Source organism: Pristiophorus japonicus, chromosome 3 (assembly GCF_044704955.1).
Source record: "Pristiophorus japonicus isolate sPriJap1 chromosome 3, sPriJap1.hap1, whole genome shotgun sequence".
NCBI lineage: Eukaryota > Metazoa > Chordata > Chondrichthyes > Pristiophoridae > Pristiophorus > Pristiophorus japonicus.
The window spans coordinates 134,087,050-134,106,326 of record NC_091979.1 but is presented as its reverse complement, the minus strand read 5'-3'; the positions used below and the strand labels follow the sequence as shown (position 1 = coordinate 134,106,326).

The 19,277-nt window shown below is 46.2% G+C and overlaps 1 protein-coding gene across 3 annotated transcripts in view; it reads left to right on the top strand.

The window, feature by feature from the left end:
• Positions 1 to 15,275, top strand: part of zswim2 (zinc finger, SWIM-type containing 2) — a 68,057-nt gene extending 52,782 nt beyond the window's left edge. For all 3 annotated transcript variants that reach the window (XM_070874810.1, XM_070874811.1, XM_070874812.1), the window contains one exon: positions 13,595 to 15,275. In XM_070874810.1, the coding sequence (XP_070730911.1) occupies positions 13,595 to 14,419 (825 nt within the window). In that variant the 3' untranslated portion in view covers positions 14,420 to 15,275. The remainder of the gene's footprint in view (positions 1 to 13,594) is intronic.
• Positions 15,276 to 19,277: the final 4,002 nt, after the last annotated feature.

The following is a 19,277-nucleotide window of genomic DNA, read 5'->3' as shown; positions in this document are numbered from 1 at the left end:
CTTGGTCCAGTGGCAAAAATTACCCAAGACGACAGGAGACCAGCTCTGCTGCATGGACCTAGTGCGCACACATATCGCAGTGTGGGCTGACCCGTGCTGCCCCTGGGCCCTCGCCTCTTCTGGGCCCCAGATTCATGCCTCTCCTGGGCCCCGGGAACTTCCCTCTACAATCTCTCGTTGCTCCTTCGCCCCTCCTGCTGTGCCTTCCCACACTGCAATCAGCGACCTGGCTTTGCAGCCGTCACCCTCCTGCAGTATGGCTGCCAGCATTGCAGAAATCAGGGGACCAAAAGTCTTTTGCCCTATCCTGCCAGCTTAGGTCACCTCCATTCCTGACGCTGCCAGAATTTCTGGAGTTGGTTGATTAAATTGGGCATGGGCCCACACTAGTATGGTCACATTTTGGGCATCCACTACAGCGGAGGAGGGATACAGCAAGAATGATCATAGGATCTGCTCCCCACAAAAAAGAAAATGCAGGCTTCATGATGATCATCCCCTTTTGTAGGAGGGCCAATCAAAATTTTAACTGCTGCATTTCGGGGCCTTCCAGACCATGATCCAAGGAAGAGGCATATAAATTGGCCAGAAAAAGTAGCAAACATGAGGACTGGGAGAAATTTAAAATTTAGCAGCGGAGAACAAAGGGTTTAATTAGGAGGGGGAAAATAGAGTATGAGAGAAAGCTTGCCGGGAACATAAAAACTGACTGCAAAAGCTTCTATAGATATGTGAAGAGAAAAAGATTGGTGAAAACAAACTTAGGTCCCTTGCAGTCGGACTCAGGTGAATTAATAATGGGGAACAAAGAAATGGCAGACCAATTGAACAAATACTTGGTTCTGTCTTCACGAAGGAAGACACAAATGACCTTCCGGATGTACTAGTGGACCGGGAGTCGAGTGAGAAGGAGGAACTGAGAGAACTGAGGGAAATCCTTATTAGTCAGGAAATAGTTAGTCTATAACAGTGAGTAAACTTTAGCATTGTTGTTGCCAATTTAAGTTAATCTAAGGGTTAAGTCATGACGGGAGAGCTCGGTCACGTGATATGCTCCTCCTGTACCATGTGGGAACTCAGGGACACTTCCGGTGTCCCTGACGACTATGTGTGCGGGAAGTGTATCCGCCTCCAGCTCCTGACGGACCGTGTTGCGGAATTGGAGCTAAGGGTGGATTTACTCTGGAGCATCCACGATGCTGAGAATGACGTGAGTGGCACGTGTAGCGAGTTGGTCTTAACACAGGTGAAGGGTCCACAGCCAGCTAGGGAATGGAAGACCAGCAGGAAGAGCAGTGCAAGGAAGGTAGTGCAGGGGTCCCATGCGGTCATCCCCCTGCTTTGGGTACTGTTGAGGAGGATGACTCATCAGGGGAGGGCAGCAGCAGCCAAGTTCATGGCACCATGGGTGGCTCTGCTGCACAGAAGGATGGGAAAAAGAGTGAGAGAGCTATAGTGATAGGGGACTCTATTGTAAGGGGAATAGATAGGAGTTTCTGCGGCCGCAACCGAGACTCCAGGATGGTATGTTGCCTCCCTGGTGCAAGGGTCAAGGATGTCTCGGAGCGGCTGCAGAGCATTCTGGAGAGGGAGGGTGAACAGCCAGTTGTCGTGGTACATGTAGGTACCAACGATATAGGTAAGAAGCGGGAAGAGGTCCTACAAGCTGAATTTAGGGAGCTAGGAGTTAAATTAAAAAGTAGGGCCTCAAAGGTAGTAATCTCTGGATTGCTACCAGTGCCACGTGCTAATCAGAGTGGAGGGAGCAGGATAGTTAGAATAAATACATGGCTTGAGCAGTGGTGCAAGAGGGAGGGATTCAAATTACTGGGACATTGGAACCAGTTCTGGGGGAAGTGGGACCTGTACAAAAGGGATGGTCTGCACTTGGGCAGGACTGGAACTGATGTCCTGGGGGTAACATTTGCGAATGCAGTTCTGGAGTGTTTAAACTAATATGGCAGGGGGATGGGAACCTATGCAGCAAGATAGGGCGAAGTAATATGGAGTCAGAAACAGATGGTAGAAAGGTAAAAAGCAATAGTGGAAGGCCGAGTAAACAAAGGCAAGAAACAAAAAGTGTCAGACTACATCATAATTCTAAAAGGACAAAGGGTGTTAAAAAAACAAGCCTGAAGGCTTTGTGTCTCAATGCAAGGAGTATCCGTAATAAGGTGGATGAATTAACGGTGCAAATAGATGTTAACGGATATGATGTGATTGGGATTACAGAGACATGGCTCCAGGATGATCAGGGCTGGGAACTCAACATCCATGGGTATTCAAAATTCAGGAAGGATAGAAAAAAGGAAAAGGAGGTGGAGTAGCATTGCTGGTTAAAGAGGAGATTAATGCAATAGTTAGGAAGGACATTAGCTTGGATGATGTGGAATCTATATAGGTAGAGCTGCAGAACACCAAAGGGCAAAAGACATCAGTGGGAGTTGTGTACAGACCTCCAAACAGCAGTAGTGATGTTGGGGAGGGCATCAGACAGGAAATTAGGGGTGCATGCAATAAAGATGCAGCAGTTATCATGGATGACTTTAATATGCATACAGATCGGGCTAACCAAACTGGAAGCAATACGGTGGAGGAGGATTTCCTGGTGTGCATAAAGGATGGTTTTCTAGACCAATATGTCGAGGAACCAACTAGGGGGGAGGCCATCTTAGACTGGATGTTGTGTAATGAGAGAGACCATGGTCCAGAACTTGGCAGACATTTAGAGACCGCATGGATGAACTACAGCAATTGTACATCCCTGTCTGGCATAAAAATAAAAAAGAGAAGGTGGCTCAACCGTGGCTATCAAGGGAAATCAGGGATAGTATTAAAGCCAAGGAAGTGGCATACAAATTGGCCAGAAATAGCAGTGAACCTGGGGACTGGAAGAAATTTAGAACTCAGCAGAGGAGGACAAAGGGTTTGATTAGGGCAGTGAAAATAGAGTACGAGAGGAAGCTTGCAGGGAACATTAAAACGGACTGCAAAAGTTTCTATAGATATGTAAAGAGAAAAAGGTTAGTAAAGACAAACGTTGGTCCCCTGCAGTCAGAATCAGGGGAAGTCATAATGGGGAACAAAGAAATGGCAGACCAATTGAACAAGTACTTTGGTTCAGTATTCATTAAGGAGGACACAAACAATCTTCCGGATATAAAAGGGGTCAGAGGGTCTAGTAAGAAGGAGGAACTGAGGGAAATCCTTATTAGTCGGGAAATTGTGTTGGGGAAATTGATGGGATTGAAGGCCGATAAATCCCCAGGGCCTGATGGACTGCATCCCAGAGTACTTAAGGAGGTGGCCTTGGAAATAGCGGATGCATTGACAGTCATTTTCCAATATTCCATAGACTCTAGATCAGTTCCTATCGAGTGGACCAACGTAACCCCACTTTTTAAAAAAGGAGGGAGAGAGAAAACAGGGAATTATGGACCGGTCAGCCTGACATCAGTAGTGGGTAAAATGATGGAATCAATTATTAAGGATGTCATAGCAGCGCATTTGGAAAGAGGTGACTTGATAGGTCCAAGTCAGCATGGATTTGTGAAAGGGAAATCATGCTTGACAAATCTTCTAGAATTTTTTGAGGATGTTTCCAGTAGAGTGGATAAGGGAGAACCAGTTGATGTGGTATATTTGGACTTTCAGAAGGCTTTCGACAAGGTCCCACACAAGAGATTAGTGTGCAAAATTAAGGCACATGGGATTGGGGGTAATGTATTGACGTGGATAGCGAACTATTTGGCAGACAGGAAACAAAGAGTGGGAATAAACGGGTCCTTTTCAGAATGGCAGGCAGTGACTAGTGGGGTACTGCAAGGTTCAGTGCTGGCACCCCAGTTATTTACAATATATATATTAATGATTTAGATGAAGGAATTGAATGTAATATCTCCAAGTTTGCAGATGACACTAAGCTGGGTGGCAGTGTGAGCTGTGAGGAGGATGCTAAGAGGCTGCAGGATGACTTGGACAGGTTAGGTCAGTGGGCAAATGCATGGCAGATTCAGTATAATGTGGATAAGTGTAAGGTTATCCACTTTGGTGGCAAAAACAGGAAGGCAAATTATTATCTGAATGGTGACAGATTAGTAAAAGGGGAGGTGCAACGAGACCTGGGTGTCATGGTACATCAGTCATTGAAAGTAGGCATGCAGGTACAGCAGGCAGTAAAGAAAGCAAATGGCATGTTGGCCTTCATAGCGTGAGGATTTGAGTACAGGGGCAAGGAGGTCTTGCTGCAGTTGTACAGGGCCTTGGTGAGACCACACCTTGAGTATTTTGTGCAGTTTTGGTCTCCTAATCTGAGGAAGGACATTCTTGCTATTGAGGGAGTGCAGCAAAGGTTAACCAGACTGATTCCCAGGATGGCAGGACTAACATATGAAGAAAGACTGGATCGACTAGGCTTAGATTCACTGGAATTTCGAAGAATGAGAGGGGATCTCATAGAAGCATATAAAATTCTGATGGGATTGGACAGGGTAGATGCAGGAAGAATGTTCCCAATGTTGGTGAAGTCTAGAACCAAGGGTCATAGTAGAAGGATAAGGGGTAAGCCATTTTGGACCGAGATGAGGAGAAACTTTTTCAGCCAGAGAATTGTGAACCTGTGGAATTCTCTACTACAGAAAGTTGTTGAGTCCAATTCGTTGGATATATTCAAAAGGGAGTTAGATGTGGCCGTTACGACTAAAGGGATCGGGGGTATGGAGAGAAGGCAGGAACGGGGTACTGAAGTTGCATGATCAGCCATGATCATATTGAATGGTAGTGCAGGCTCGAAGGGCCGAATGGCCTGCTCCTGCACCTATTTTCTATGTTTCTATAAGAAAAAAACACAGATTGAGATTTCTCAATCATTCTGAATTTTGTTTGAAAAGGAAATACTGCGGGCTGCTCTTCTTATACAGCTGCAAGGGCAACCTGGCCCAGAATCCTTTCTTCCACATTTGCAAGCATCTGAGGGACGTAGTGGAACAGCGCACATGTGTAACTATCTGAGAGACAGCACCATCATGTGATTGCATTCCTGACAGGTTACTAGTGCTGAGCATTGACTCTGCAAAGGTACTGATCAGTAGGAAAGTAGACAGCAGTACCAATTAGGTCAGTGAAACGCTGAAATGTGGTTATCTCTAACCTGTTGAAGCTGGAACAGTCAGCCCTCTCTATTCTGGTACCCACGTCCTCTATAGCAACAGTGTGAGCATCCACGGAGTCCTTCAAGATTCTATAGTGCGGGATCTCCGCTGCAGATCAGGTTGCAGCAGCCACAGGCTCCAGGGTAAACTGCGGTACTGCGAACCCTCTGAGTGAAGAAATTCCTCCTCATCTCAAGCCTGCAAAGTATAATCTGGGGAAATGTGAGGTTATTCAGTTTGATAGGATGAATAGAAAAACAGAATATTTTTTAAATGGCGAGAATCCATTGGTGTTCAGAGAGATTTGGGTGTCCTAGTACAAGAAACAGAGAGTTGGCAAGCAGTTAGGAAGGCAAATAGCATATTGGCCTTTACTGCTGGAGGGTTGGAATACAAGAGTAAGGAAGTCTTGCTACAATTGTACAGGGGTTTGCTGAGACCACACCTCGTGTACTGTGCACAGTTTTGGTCTCCTTATCTAAGGAAGGATATACAGGTACTTGTCTTAGAGACGATGCAACAAAGGTTCACTAGATTAAACCCTGGGATGAGAGACTTGCCCTATGAGGAGAGATTGAGTAGATTGGGCCTAGAAGTTTAGAAGAATGAGAGGTGATCTCATTGAAACATTTAAGATTCTGAGGGGGATTGACAGGATAGTTGCTGAGAGATTGCTTCCCCTGGCTGTAGTGTCTAGAACTAGGGGCATAGTCTCCGGCTAAGGGGTCGGCCTTTTATGACTGAAATGAGGAGGAATTTCTTCACTCAGAGGATTGTAAATCTTCTGAATTCTCTGCCCCAAAAAGCTGGGGATGCTCAGTCGTTCAGTATATTAAAGGCTGAGTTGGATAGATTTTTGAACTCTCGAGAAATCAAGGGATATGGCGATAGAACAGGAAAGTGCAGTTATATAAGAACATAAGAAATAGGAGCAGGAGTAGGCCAATTGGCCCCTCGAGCCTGCTCCGTCATTTAATAAGATCATGGCTGATCTGATCATGGTCTCAGCTCCACTTCCCTGCCCGCTCCCCATAATCCTTTATTCCCTTATCGCTCAAAAAACCGTCTATCTCCGACTTAAATGACCCAGCCTCCACAGCTCTCTGGGGCAGAGAATTCCACAAATTTACAACCCTCTGAAAGAAGAAATTCCTCCTCATCTCAGTTTTAAATGGGCAGCCCCTTATTCTGAGACTATGCCCCCTTAGTTTCCCCTATGAGTGGAAATATCCTCTTTGCATCCACCTTGTCGAGCCTCCTCATTTTCTTATGTTTTGATAAGATCACCTCTCATTCTTCTGAACGCCATTGAGTATAGGCCCAACCTACTCAACCTATCTTCATATGTCAACCACCTCGTCTCCGGAATCAACTGAGTGAACCTTCTCTGAAAAGCCTCCAATGCAAGTATGTCCTTCCTTAAATACAGAGACCAAAACTGTATGCAGTACCCCAGGTGTGGCCTCACCAATACCCTGTACAGTTGTAGCAGGACTTCTCTACTTTTATACTCCATCCTCCTTGCAATAAAGGCCAACATTCCATTTGCCTTCCTGATTACTTGCTGTACCTGCATACTAACCTTTTGTGTTTCATGCACAAGGACCCCCAGGTCCCTCTGTACTGCAGCACTTTGCAATTTTTCTCCATTTAAATTATAATTTGATTTTCTATTTTTTCTGCCAAACTGGATAACCTCACATTTTCCCACATTATACTCCATCTGCCAAATTTTAGCCCACTCACTTAGCCTGTCTATATCCTTTTGCAGATTTCCTGACAATTTGCTCTCCCACCAATCTTTGTTTCATCAGCAAACTTGGCTACATTACACTCGGTCCCTTCATCCAAGTCATTAATATAGATTGTAAATAGTTGAGGCCCCAGCACCGATCGTTGCAGCACCCCGCTAGTTACTGTTTGCCAACCAGAGAATTAACCATTTATCCTAACTCTCTATTTTCTGTTAGTTAGCCAATTCTCTATCCATGCTAATATATTACCCCAACCCTATGAACTTTTATCTTGTGCAGTAACCTTTTATGTGGCACCTTATGCCAAAGTTCAGCCATGATCTTATTGAATGGTGGAGCAGGCTCGAAGAGCCATATGGCCTATTCCTGCTCCTAATTCTTATTATCATCCTGCCATTCATGTGGATAGTGTACTCCTCCAAATAGCCCACTATCTGGTGTACATTCCGGGAGACCATTCCCAATGCCTGCACATATGTTTAATGCTCTGCAAGCATCCATCTTTTAAAGGCAGAACCCATGAGATTTGAGTCCTGAGACTCTTCAGTGGAGAACTTGCATCATCTGACCGACTGGTCAGTAATGCTTGCTTCCTCATTTCCCCCTAGTTCCTGCACACCTGTCCTCTGTGCATCATCTGTGAACTCTTCTTTGATTAATTCTCTAATGTCTTTTGGTTGGCAGTTGCCAGAGAGTGTTGAATGATGGTACTTGGGATGTAATGCCAGAAGCAGAGGGCCCGAGTTCATTTTCTTCCACCTCACCTTCTTGTTTCTGTATCATATTGATAGATATTTGTTAGGTAAGGGTAGCAAAGACACAGAGAGAAGGAGGGCAAATGGAATTCTAATACAGTGTTGTCCAATAGAAATTGTTGACTAACGACAAGCATGGCTACGGCGACACTGTTTTAGCCACATGCACTAATTGTAACAGAAATCGCCTAACACACAATAAATGTACTTCACGTGTATATATACTTAACAAACATCTATCGGCAGGAATTCAGGGTCCTCGATCGATGCGGTATCCCCACTCGGTGGGACTGATGGAATGTCCCGCTCAGTGATCAACAGTTGTCCTCTCCCTCGTCATCTTCCCCGTTGGCCGATGTAGAAGGATCAGGAGCAGGCTGCCTGTCACTTCTGACTCATAGGGCCCAAGTTTCCACATGATTTGCGCCTGATTTTTAGGAGCAACTGGTGGAGAACGGACTATTTTAGAAATCGCAATTCTCCACATTTTTTTTCTGCAGTTCTAGTCAGGTAGAACAGTTCTAGTTTCGAACAGAATTTTTTCTTCAAAAGGGGGCGTGTCCGGCCTGACGCCTGATTTGAAAGTTTCCACAGTGAAAATGTACTCCAAACTAAAGTAGAATGGAGCCAGTGAAGATTTTTGTAGAACTGTAAAAACCTGTTCTACACATTAAAAAATCAGGCGCAGGTTACAAATTAGGCGTCCAGAACGAGGTGGGGGAAGGGAACTCATTAAATTCAACAATAAATCCTTATTTATACTTCTACAAATATTATACAAATAAATCCAACCTGAATAAACATTTATAAGCCAAGAAAAGATTAAATAAACCATCTTTCTACCTGTGTGAAAGTGCTTCAGCCAGGGAGAATTCTGCAGCCGTTCGTGCCGCTGAGCGGGAGGGGGTGAGAGAGAGAGAGAGAGAGGGAGGGAGAGAGAGAGAGAGGGGGGGGGGAAGGGAGAGAGAGAGGGGGGGGGAAGGGAGAGAGAGAGAGAGGTGGGGGGAGGGAGGGAGAGAGAGAGGTGGGGGGAGGGAGGGAGAGAGAGGGGGGGGGAGGGAGAGAGAGGGGGGGAGGGAGGGAGGGAGAGAGGGAGGGAGGGAGGGAGGGGGAGAGGGAGAGAGGAAGGGTGAGAGGGAGGGAGAGAGAGAGGGGGAGGGAGGGAGAGAGAGAGAGAGAGGGAGGGAGAGAGAGAGAGGGGGAGGGGGAGGGAGGGAGGGGGAGGGGGAGGGAGGGAGGGAGGGAGAGAGAGAGAGAGAGGGGAGGGAGGGAGAGAGAGAGGGGGGAGGGAGAGAGAGAGAGAGGGGGAGGGAGAGAGGGAGGGAGAGAGAGAGGGGAGGAAGGGAGAAAGAGGGGGGGGAGCGGGTGTCGGGGGTCGGGGCGGGGGGGAGGAAGCGGGTGTCTGGTCGGCCGGGGGGGGGGGGGGGAGGGTCGGGGGGAGCGGGTGTCGGGGCGGGAGCAGGAGCTGGCCGAGGGAGGAGCCTCATTCACGCAGCCCCAGTGAGGCCATTCAGCCAGGGCTAGGGGCTGCGTGCTTCGGGCCCCTCCCACACAGTTCGGCGCCTGGAGCTACTGCACTTGCGTGCCAACTGTAGCGCGCATGTGCAGAGGCGGCACTGTTTTCAGCGCCGGAACCTGGCTCCGCCCCCCCCCACAGCTCGTGCTGGCTGCGCCGAGGACCAGAGGACCTGTAAGTAGGTGGAGAATACTGAGGATTTTTTTAGGCGCCCGTTTTTTTTCTTGTGGAAACTTGGGCCCATTGTCTGTAAGCACAAAGCAACATCATCATCATCATCATCATCATAGGCAGTCCCTCGGAATCGAGGAAGACTTGCTTCCACTCCCAAAGTGAGTCCTTTGGTGGCTGAACAGTCCAATATGAGAGCCACAGACCCCGTCACAGGTGGGACGGACATTCGTCTGGCGAAGCGGGGGGTGGGACTGATTTCCCGCACGCTCCTTACGCTGCCTGCGCCTGACCTCTTCATGCTCACGGCGTTCAAAGAGCTCACCGACAGAGGTTGTGGTGATCTTTGACCTGGTCTGGAGGTGCCGTTGGTTAAACAGCTTCCCACTGGTTCTGTAGTTTAGTTCCACTCCAGCGGGAGCTTGTTGATTGTGAGGTAGAGCATGGAAGCGAGGAAGATTGAGAAGAGGGTTGGAGCGATAACGCAGCCCTGTTTGATCCCGGTCCAGACGTGGATTGTGTCTGTAATGGATCCGCTGGTAAGGATCACGGCCTGCATGTCGTCGTGGAGCAGGCAAAGGATGTTGACAAACTTTTGAGGGCATCCAAAACGGAGGAGGACGCTCCATAAGCCCTCACGGTTGACAGTGTCAAAGGCCTTTGTAAGATCGAAAAAGGCCATGTACAAGGGCTGGCGCTGCTCCTTGCATTTTTCCTGCGGCTGTCGCGTTGCAAAGATCATGTTTGTTGTGCCCCGTTGGGGAACGAAATCCGCACTGTGCTTCCGGGAGGAGCTCCTCGGCCACAGGGAGAAGACGGTTGAGGAGAACTCTAGCGACAACCTTCCCAGTGGCTGATCGCAGGGAGATTCCCCCGTAGTTGCCGCAGTCGGACTTGTCCCCCTTTTTAAAGATGGTCACGATCACTGGATCTCTGAGATTTTCCGGCATGCTCTCCTCCCTCCAAATGAGAGAGATGAGGTCATGTATCCGCGCCAACAGCGCCTCTCCGCCATACTTTAGCGCCTTAGCAGGAATTCCATCCGCACCCGTGGCCTTGTTATTCTTGAGCTGTCTTATGGCTTTGCCTACCTCGTGGGGTTTCACTGAGGTGGTGGCGGGTCGCATGCTGCAGGATGGAGTTAAGAACACTCGAGTCAAAGGCAGAGTCTCAATTGAGGAGATCTTCAAAGTGCTCCTTCTAGCGGGCCCTGACAGCCTCGGTGTCCTTGATGAGTGTTTCCCCGTTCTTGGCCAGGAGTGGGGTGGGACCTTGGGAGTTTGGACCGTAGGTGGCGTTGACTGCGCTTACGATCTATTAGTTCTTGAATCTCCTGATCATTTTCATCAAACCAGTCCTGGTGTTTTCTGGTTGAGTGATCAAGTGTCTCTTCACAGGCACTGGTTATAGAGGCCTGGAGGGCAGACCAAGCGCTGTGGCATTCAGCATCTCAGCATCATCAAGGCATGCCAGATTAGCTGTGAGGCGCTGGCTGTATAGAGCTCTCCTAGCTGGGTCTTTAAGTGCCCCGCCATTAACTTTTTTGCAGCATTTCTTCTGCTGTCCCTTCTGCTTTGGGGCTGTGTTAATATCGATGATGGATCGGATTAGGTGATGGTCCATCCTTGCGATCCCTGGCTCGGACGATGACATAGTCGAGCAGGTGCCAGTGTTTGGAGCAAGGGTGTTGCCATGATGCCTTGTATTTGTTCCTCTGATGGAACAGGGTGTTGGTGATGAGGAGTTTGTGTTCTAGACATTTTGTCAGGAGTAGGGTACCACTGGAGTTGGCTTTCCCTACCCGCTCTCTGCCAGTCACTCCTCCCCAGAGGGCTGCGTCTTTGCTGACCCTGGCATTAAAGTCACCCAGGAGGATCAATTTGTCGCCCGTGGGGACACGGGACACGGATGTCTCGAGGTTGGAAAAAAACCCTCTTTAATCTCATCCGTTGCATCGAGTGTTGGAGCGTACACACTGATGACTGTGGCGCATTGGTTCCGGGATAGGGTAAGACGAAGAGTCATGAGGCATTCATTAACCACACACGGGGAATTTTTGAGGCGGTCGACCAGTTCATTTTTGACAGCAAAGCCAACTCCATGAAGGCGGCATTCTTCCTCTGGTTTTCCTTTCCAGAAAAAGGTGTAACCTCCACCATGTTCCTTGAGCTGGCCTTCCCCTGCCCGCCGGGTCTCGCTTAGGGCAGCGATGTTGATGTTAAAACGTCTTAAGTTCCCGGGCAACTATGGCGGTACGGCGTTCCGGCCTGTTGCTGGTAGAATTGTCCATGAGGGTCCTGACATTCCAAGTCCCGAACTTCATAGTAATGAAGTGGAAGATTGTGCGTGAGTTCTTTTAACGTGGGGTGGCCGCTGCACACCGGCAACCACACGGGCTTAGCTGAGCAAGGTCTTGGTCCAGGGACAAGGGGGTCCAAGACAACTGGAGACCAGGCACAGCGGTATAAGCCTAATTGCCTATAGCGAGGTGTTGGCCGCAAGCTCGGCGCTGAGTAGCAATAGACATGTGGTTAGCAGCAGGGGAGGGGGCAGGGAGATAAAAGGAAGGTGGCATTGGACATTTATATGTAATGGGGGTAGGCCACTTGATATCAAGGGTCACGGAACTCACATAAGTCGCAAACGCCATTCACATACCGTCACTATCCATAGGGGGAGCTCTGCTTCGCCGCCCACCGCCCCGCCAACTAGTGTGCCCAGGAGTTGGACACTCGCTCCTTGACCTGACTGAGATCCTGTAGATTAGGCTCGCCACCTCCGGTGCGCTGCTGCTCCAGACGATTATGAGCCAATTTCACCTGCAGTAAGAAAAAGAAGGTGTGAGTGAGTGCAGCTCATCGTGTGACACATGTGCCTTCCATAATAGAGTAGCTCCTACTGTCTGGAAGTGTATTGATATCCATTAGAATCTGCATGGCTGCGCACAGTGCATATGGGAACGGTGGGATGAGGTAAGAGCCACCTATGATTACGGATCAGGCTGACGTTTTGCAAACGCATATCAAGAGTCAAAATGTAGTGCGAGAAGGGCGAAACTAACTGGGGAACAAGAAGGTGTACAATGCTTACATGTGCAGGATATGGCTGGTGAGCTGAGCCACCACTTTTCAGGTGGCTTCAACAACCAAGACCATGGCTTGCAACACATAGAGAAGGGGTAGGTACTGCAAAAACTTTACATTGTGTGAGACAGTGAGGTTCACATCATGGCATTGGTGCATTAATATAAAGGGTACTCACCCTGATGACCCTCGTGAGGTCGCTGAACTTCTTCCAACATTGTGTTGCAGTTCCCAGCACCGTGTCTCTAGCTGAGACGTACTGGAGCACCTCCCTCCAAAGCCTGCGATAAACTCGTGAGACACGCCTCCTTCCTCCAGGAAACTGCAACACATGCCACCTCCTTTCAACAGCCTCTATCAATGCCTCAACAATATTGGCTGAGAAGCGTCGTGCATGATGGCGACCTTCCTGTTCCTCCATTTTCCCGCTCTGCTCAGAGTTGGAACTGCGCATGCGCATTCTTATAGTGCCATGCCTTTAAGAATTGGCAAGGCCCGGGATCTATCGCTGAGGTTTTTGGTTGGAGCGCCCGAGCACAGGTGTGGAACGCCTGATTTAGCGCCCCCTTTTCCTCTTGCTGCGTTTCAAACAAATTTCCTGGTAGGAAGCGCAAACTTTTAGAGGGCGCTAAACTTACCACCCCGCCACAAATAACGCCGCAAGATTGCCGAAACCGAATTTCCAGCCTTAGGTGTTTAAACCCCGCAGCATCATACCATTTCCCCCCACCTCCATGAAAAGCTCTCAGAAGATGGGAATGCTGTCGGGAATCAACCTAAATTTTTAAATAAAGCTGATTCCATAAAATCACCAGTGTCATTGCCAGTGCTGTTAGACAGGTAGCTTCATAAAAAGCAAGGAAATCTTTTACAACACTTATTTATACTTATGCTGACTTTTTTTGCTATTATTAGCAACTGGATTAAAATATCCACCTAAGATGACGGTAGGGTGATATACCAATGTTTACTTGCCAAAGCTTCTTTATTGTTGTATATATTTGGCATAGGTAGAAATACTACTGCCTTTAAAGTGATCAGCCATGTTTTTAAAGTGCTAGTATTTTTTTCGTAGTGTTGTCGTTACAGTAGTGTATTGTCTCAATAATAGTAAATGTGGACTTTAACTATTTAATTATTGATTAAATTATCTTGTTTTAACTAGTATCACAAAGAATGCATTGACCATTGGCTATTGCATGAGTGCAACTCTTGTCCAATTGATGGGCAAGCAGTCTATAACCCATTAACCTGGAATGAGGGGCCAAGCAGAGGCAAAAAGAAAGAGACATCCACCAATTCTGAGCATTCCAGGTCTAATGTCCAACTGGATCAACCTCAGCTCCTTATTCCAGTGATTGGTTACCATTCATCACTGAAAAAAACAAGCAGCAACCAAGCCTCTGGCCAGCAAAAACAAGGCCAGTATCAAAGAGGACATGAGGATCAGAATCCAGTAAGCTTCACTGAAGATTTTACTGTAAATGGATTAAGTTACCTTCGTTTGAACAGTATAAAAAATGAAACAAGTGTAAGCCAAATTCATGATGCTGAACGTTCAATACCTGTGAGGATGTTTCAGGAACATTTCCCAAGTCTTTTACCTGATATAAGAAATAAAAATTATTGTGCTGAACCTGTTCAGGTGGAAGTGAAGTCAAAGAACTCTAACGGTAGTCTAATAAAGAAGAGAGAAATTGGCATTAGCAGGACTCACAGTACTGGTTCAAGTAGTGCTCCCATACTGTACCCAATTAGCAATGGGAAGTCAGACTCAACAGACTTATCATCACCTCAACAGATTTTACACCTCGAGGTTTGTTCACGTAATAGCAGCTCCACACAGAGAATCCAAAGCAATGGGTTTAAAGGTGAGATCAGAAAACAAGTCGGATTCCTTTCAAGAAGAGCCAAGTGTGTTCCTGTGAGTTCAACTGCTGAGAATGTGACTCTTGCAATGGAAGGAATCTCAGTGAACACCAGATTATAAATCCATCACTCATGAAAGTGCAGGTTGTTTATTAATACTTTAAACATTATTAGAAAAGCTGTTACTAGAAAACATATATTACATTAATGAATTACCAGTACCCTGTAACACCATTACATAAAATTATGCACAAATTACACACATATAGTTTTACAAATCTACACTTCCTCCGGGAGCTTTTAAGGAAGCACAAACTTATAAAATTATCCCAATAGAATTTTCAACAATAAAAGCATTTACCTCTATTTACAAAGTCTGATTGACCAAGGATGTTAGTCAACAATACAGCAATGTCAAAATGTAGCAGAATATCAATTGAGATAAGAGTGCTTTAATAAATGAGTCATTAGGTATTTACAATGTATCCTTTATTTTTTGTTTAGGAATACTATTCCTTATTATGTGTGGAAATATCTCACTTTATTCGGCTTTCTTAATCACTTATTTTATTTTGCATCAGATGAAGGTGGGTAGCTCCTTCTGGGATTTCTAATGAGCATAGTATTTTTCCAAGAAATAAAACTTTAGTTAGTGTAATAGAAATTAAGATTTGAAAAACTTTCTACAGTCAACTCTTGCACTTTCTTCAGCTACATCAGCCTGATATGAAACAATTAATGTATCATATTGTTGGTTAGTTGATAATGCACTAGTGAGATGATATGAAATAATACATTTAATATGAATTGGTATATGGCATATCTAGGTGCATTTGATAGCTTTTACTAAGCTACGTTCATGAACATGCAGCGGTTTTATGAAATTGTTGGTTCTCATGTTGGTTCCAAAGTATTTTAATACATGTTACAAATTAGTAGGTTGAGAAAAAATGATTCCTGTAAAATTATTATTAAACAGACTGTTGGGACAAAGTGTGGTACAATGCAGGTTCATCCTCATCTGAGTTATGCTATCAAAGGAGCACACTGACATACACTTACTTGTAAGAGAGGGAATATCCAACAACTCACCCCGCTCTCTCGTATCCTAGCAGCTTGATCAAGACGGATATTGGTAAAAACCTGGTAGTAGCTAATCTGTCTGCTCCTCCTGCCGAGAATACTGGGAATATTTTGTGTTCAAGTAAAAGTATAACCAAAAGGCCTTTTCAGTTACATACTATGGTCCTTTATTTGTGTGTTTAATTTTAAACAGTATCTAACTCCTTTTTGTTCATTTTTAGTAATTTTTCATAAACCCATGAACAATACATATTTGCAGGGCCAAATTGCACATCGCCCCAGTTGGGAGCGGTAACAGACACAAGGCGGGAGTGCTAACAGGAGGCTCAAACAACCCGAATTTTTCCCCTTTGGTTATTCCATTCATATAATACTTCTGCAGCTGTCAATCTGCTTAACCTCACTCTCTCCTCCATCGTTGATGCCTTTGTCCCCAGTAAACCTTTACTCTGTCCCATCCTGGGTGTTTCCCCTAGTATGGCCCCCATCTTCACTCTTTCAAGTCCAAGGGTTGCAGGCTTATGCGTATCTAGTGCACAATTAGTTTAGCCAACCACCACTAAATCTGGCTGCACCACATGAAGTGCTGCCAGGCTTCACTTTCATCTCCAGACTCGACTGCTCCATTGCTTTCCTGACTGGCCTCCATCCACCCTCCATAAACTTCAACTAATCCAAAAGTCTGCTGCCTGTAAAGTATCCTGCACCAAGTTTTGCTCACCAATCACCTACAACACCCAAGGAAATCATAGTTCCGCCAACTTTTCTCCCATTAGCGGCTGTGCCTTCAACAGCTTGGCTCCTACCTCTGAAATTCCCTCTCCACCTTCTTTCCTCCTTTAAACAGCACTGCACAGTCGGAGGTGCCATAGTTCGGACGAGATATTAAAACGAGGCCCCATCTGCCCTCTCGAGTGGACGTAAGAGATCCCATAGCACTATTTTGAAGTAGGCCATACGTCCCCTCAAGCCTGCTCTGCCATTCAATAAGATCATGGCTGATCATGGACTCAGCTCCACTTCCCCGCCCGCTCCCCATAACCCCTTATTCTTTAAGAAACTGTCTATTTCTGTCTTAAATTTATTCAATGTCCCAGCTTCCACAGCTCTCTGAGGCAGCGAATTCCACAGATTTACAACCCTCTGAGAGAAGAAATTTCTCCTCATCTCTGTTTTAAATGGGCAGCCCCTTATTCTCAGGTGCAAACCTGGCTCAACTTTAGTTTAGTTCTAGTCTCCCCCATCAGTGGAAACATCCTCTCCGCATCCACCTTGTCAAGCCTCCTCATAATCTTACACGTTTCGATAAGATCACCTCTCATTCTTCTGAATTCCAATGAGTAGAGGCCCAACCTACTCAACCTTTCCTCATAAGTCAACCCCCTCATCCCCGGAATCAATCTAGTGAACCTTCTCTGAACTGCCTCCAAAGCAAGTATATCCTTTCGTAAATATGGAGAGCAAAACTGCACGCATTATTCCAGGTGTAGCCTCACCAATACCCTGTATAGCTGTAGCAAGACTTCCCTGCTTTTTTACTCTATCCCCTTTGCAATAAAGGCCAAGACACCATTTGCCTTCCTGATCACTTGCTGTATCTGCATACTATCCTTTTGTATTTCATGCACAAGTACCCCCAGGTCCTGCTGTACTGTGGTACTTTGCAATCTTTCTCCATTTAAATAATAACTTACTGTATAATTTTTTCTGCCAAAGTGCATGACCTCACACTTTCCGACATTATACTCCATCTGCCAAATTTTTGCCCATTCACTTAGCCTGTCTATGTTCTTTTGCACATTTTTTGTGTCCTCACACATTGCTTTTCCTCCCCCATCAGTAGAAACTTGGGGTTACTAGCCACCAGGAGGAGGTCATTGGGCTGTACGCACATGTGTGCGGGCCAGGTATATAAAGCAAGCCACCATGTCATGTGGACACTTTGGGCCTGAATAAAGTTGAGCCAGGTTTGCATCTGAGTGAGTTTACATTATTCAGTCTATCGAGTTATTACATACATAGCATTTGGCGATGAGGTAACTCAAGAACCTTTGCATGCAAAATGAGCACCATTGGAATTCTGGAAAGATTCGTGGAAGGAGAGGACTGGTCAGATTTTATCGATCGCCTGGACCAGTACTTCGTGGCCAACAAAATGGAGGAAGCTACTGACGCAGTTCGGCGCAGGGCAGTAATTTCTTACCTAGATTGAGCACTTTATTAGAGCCACTGCACATGCTGCTCAGAAAAGGCAACAACTGGGTTTGGGATGTGTCTCAAGATAGAGCTTTCGAGAAAGCTACAAATCTGCTTTGCTGTAACAAGTTGCTGGTACATTATGATCCGTGTAAGCGTCTAGTATTGGCCTGTGATGCTGCATCATATGGGGTTGGCTCCGTGCTCCAACAAACGAATGAGTCGGGTAAACTATAACCTGTTGCGTATGCTTCAAAAAGTTTGTCAAAGCGGAAAGAGCCTACAGCATGGTAGAAAAAGAAGCTTTAGCCTGTGTGTATGGTGTTAAAAAGATGCATCAGTACCTGTTTGGTCTTCGGTTTGAACTGGGAACAGATCACAAGCCACTCATTTCATTGTTTTCGGAAAACAAAGGTATAAATACCATGCATCGTCCCGCATCCAGAGGTGGGTGCTGACATTATCTGCCTATGATTATGTCATTCGCCATAGACTTGGCACCGAGAATTGTGCTGATGCACTGAGCCGTCTGCCTTTGCCCACACCGGAGGTGGAGACGCCACAACCTGCAGATCTACTGTTAGTTATCGATGCTTTTGAGGGTGAAGGAACCCCTGTCACTGCTCAACAAGTTACGACCTGGACCAGACAGGACCCGATTTTATTGGTTGTAAAATGTTGTGTCCTTAGTGATGATTGGTCTGCCATACCCATGGAAATGTGTGATGAGACCAAACCTTACAACCATCGCAAAGATGAACTATCCATTCATTCAGATTGTTTACTGTGGGCTAATCATGTTGTTATGCCTAAGAAAGGCAGAGAGAAATTTGTACGTGATCTACACAGCACTGATCCCGGTATTGATGAAAACCATCGCTAGGTCTCACGTATGGTGGTCTGGGAATTGACACTGATCTGGAATCATGTGTGCATCAGTGCAACACCTTTATGCAGCTAAGCAAAGTATCAGCAGAATCTCCGCTGAGTCTGGTTTTTTGTTGTGGCGGATGCATATTCCAAGTGGATAAAATGTATAATCATGTCATCTAGTACATTCACAGATACCATTAAGACCCTTCATGTCATGTTTGCTACTCATGGTCTGCCTGACATCATTGTGAGCGACAACAGATCTTGCTTCACAAGTCTGGAGTTTAAGAGTTCATGAAACTCAATGGTATTAAACATGTGAGGTCAGCACCATTCAAACCTGCTTCTAATGGTCAAACAGAACATGCTGTCCAAACCATCAAGCAGAGTATGAAATGTGTAACTCATGATTCACTGTAGACTTGCTTGTCATGCATATTGCTTAGTTACAGGACAAGACCCCACATGCTTACCGGGGTCTCTATTCATGAACTATTGATGAAGAGAGGTCTCAAAACCAAGCTCTCTCTTGTCCAACCTGACTTGAACGATCGTGTTGAAAACAGACGTCAGAATCAGCAGTGGTATCATGATCATGCTGCTGTGTCATGCGACATCTCTGTTAACGATCCTGTGTATGTGTTAAATTATGGTCAAGGTCCCAAGTGGGTCACCGGTACTGTTACGGCCAAGGAGGGTAACAGAGTGTTTATTGTCAGGCTCAAGAATGGGCAAACATGCAGGAAACATGTTGATCAGATAAAGGTGCGGCACACAGATGAACTGGAACAAGTTGAGGAAGATACGATAAGTGACCAACCAACCTA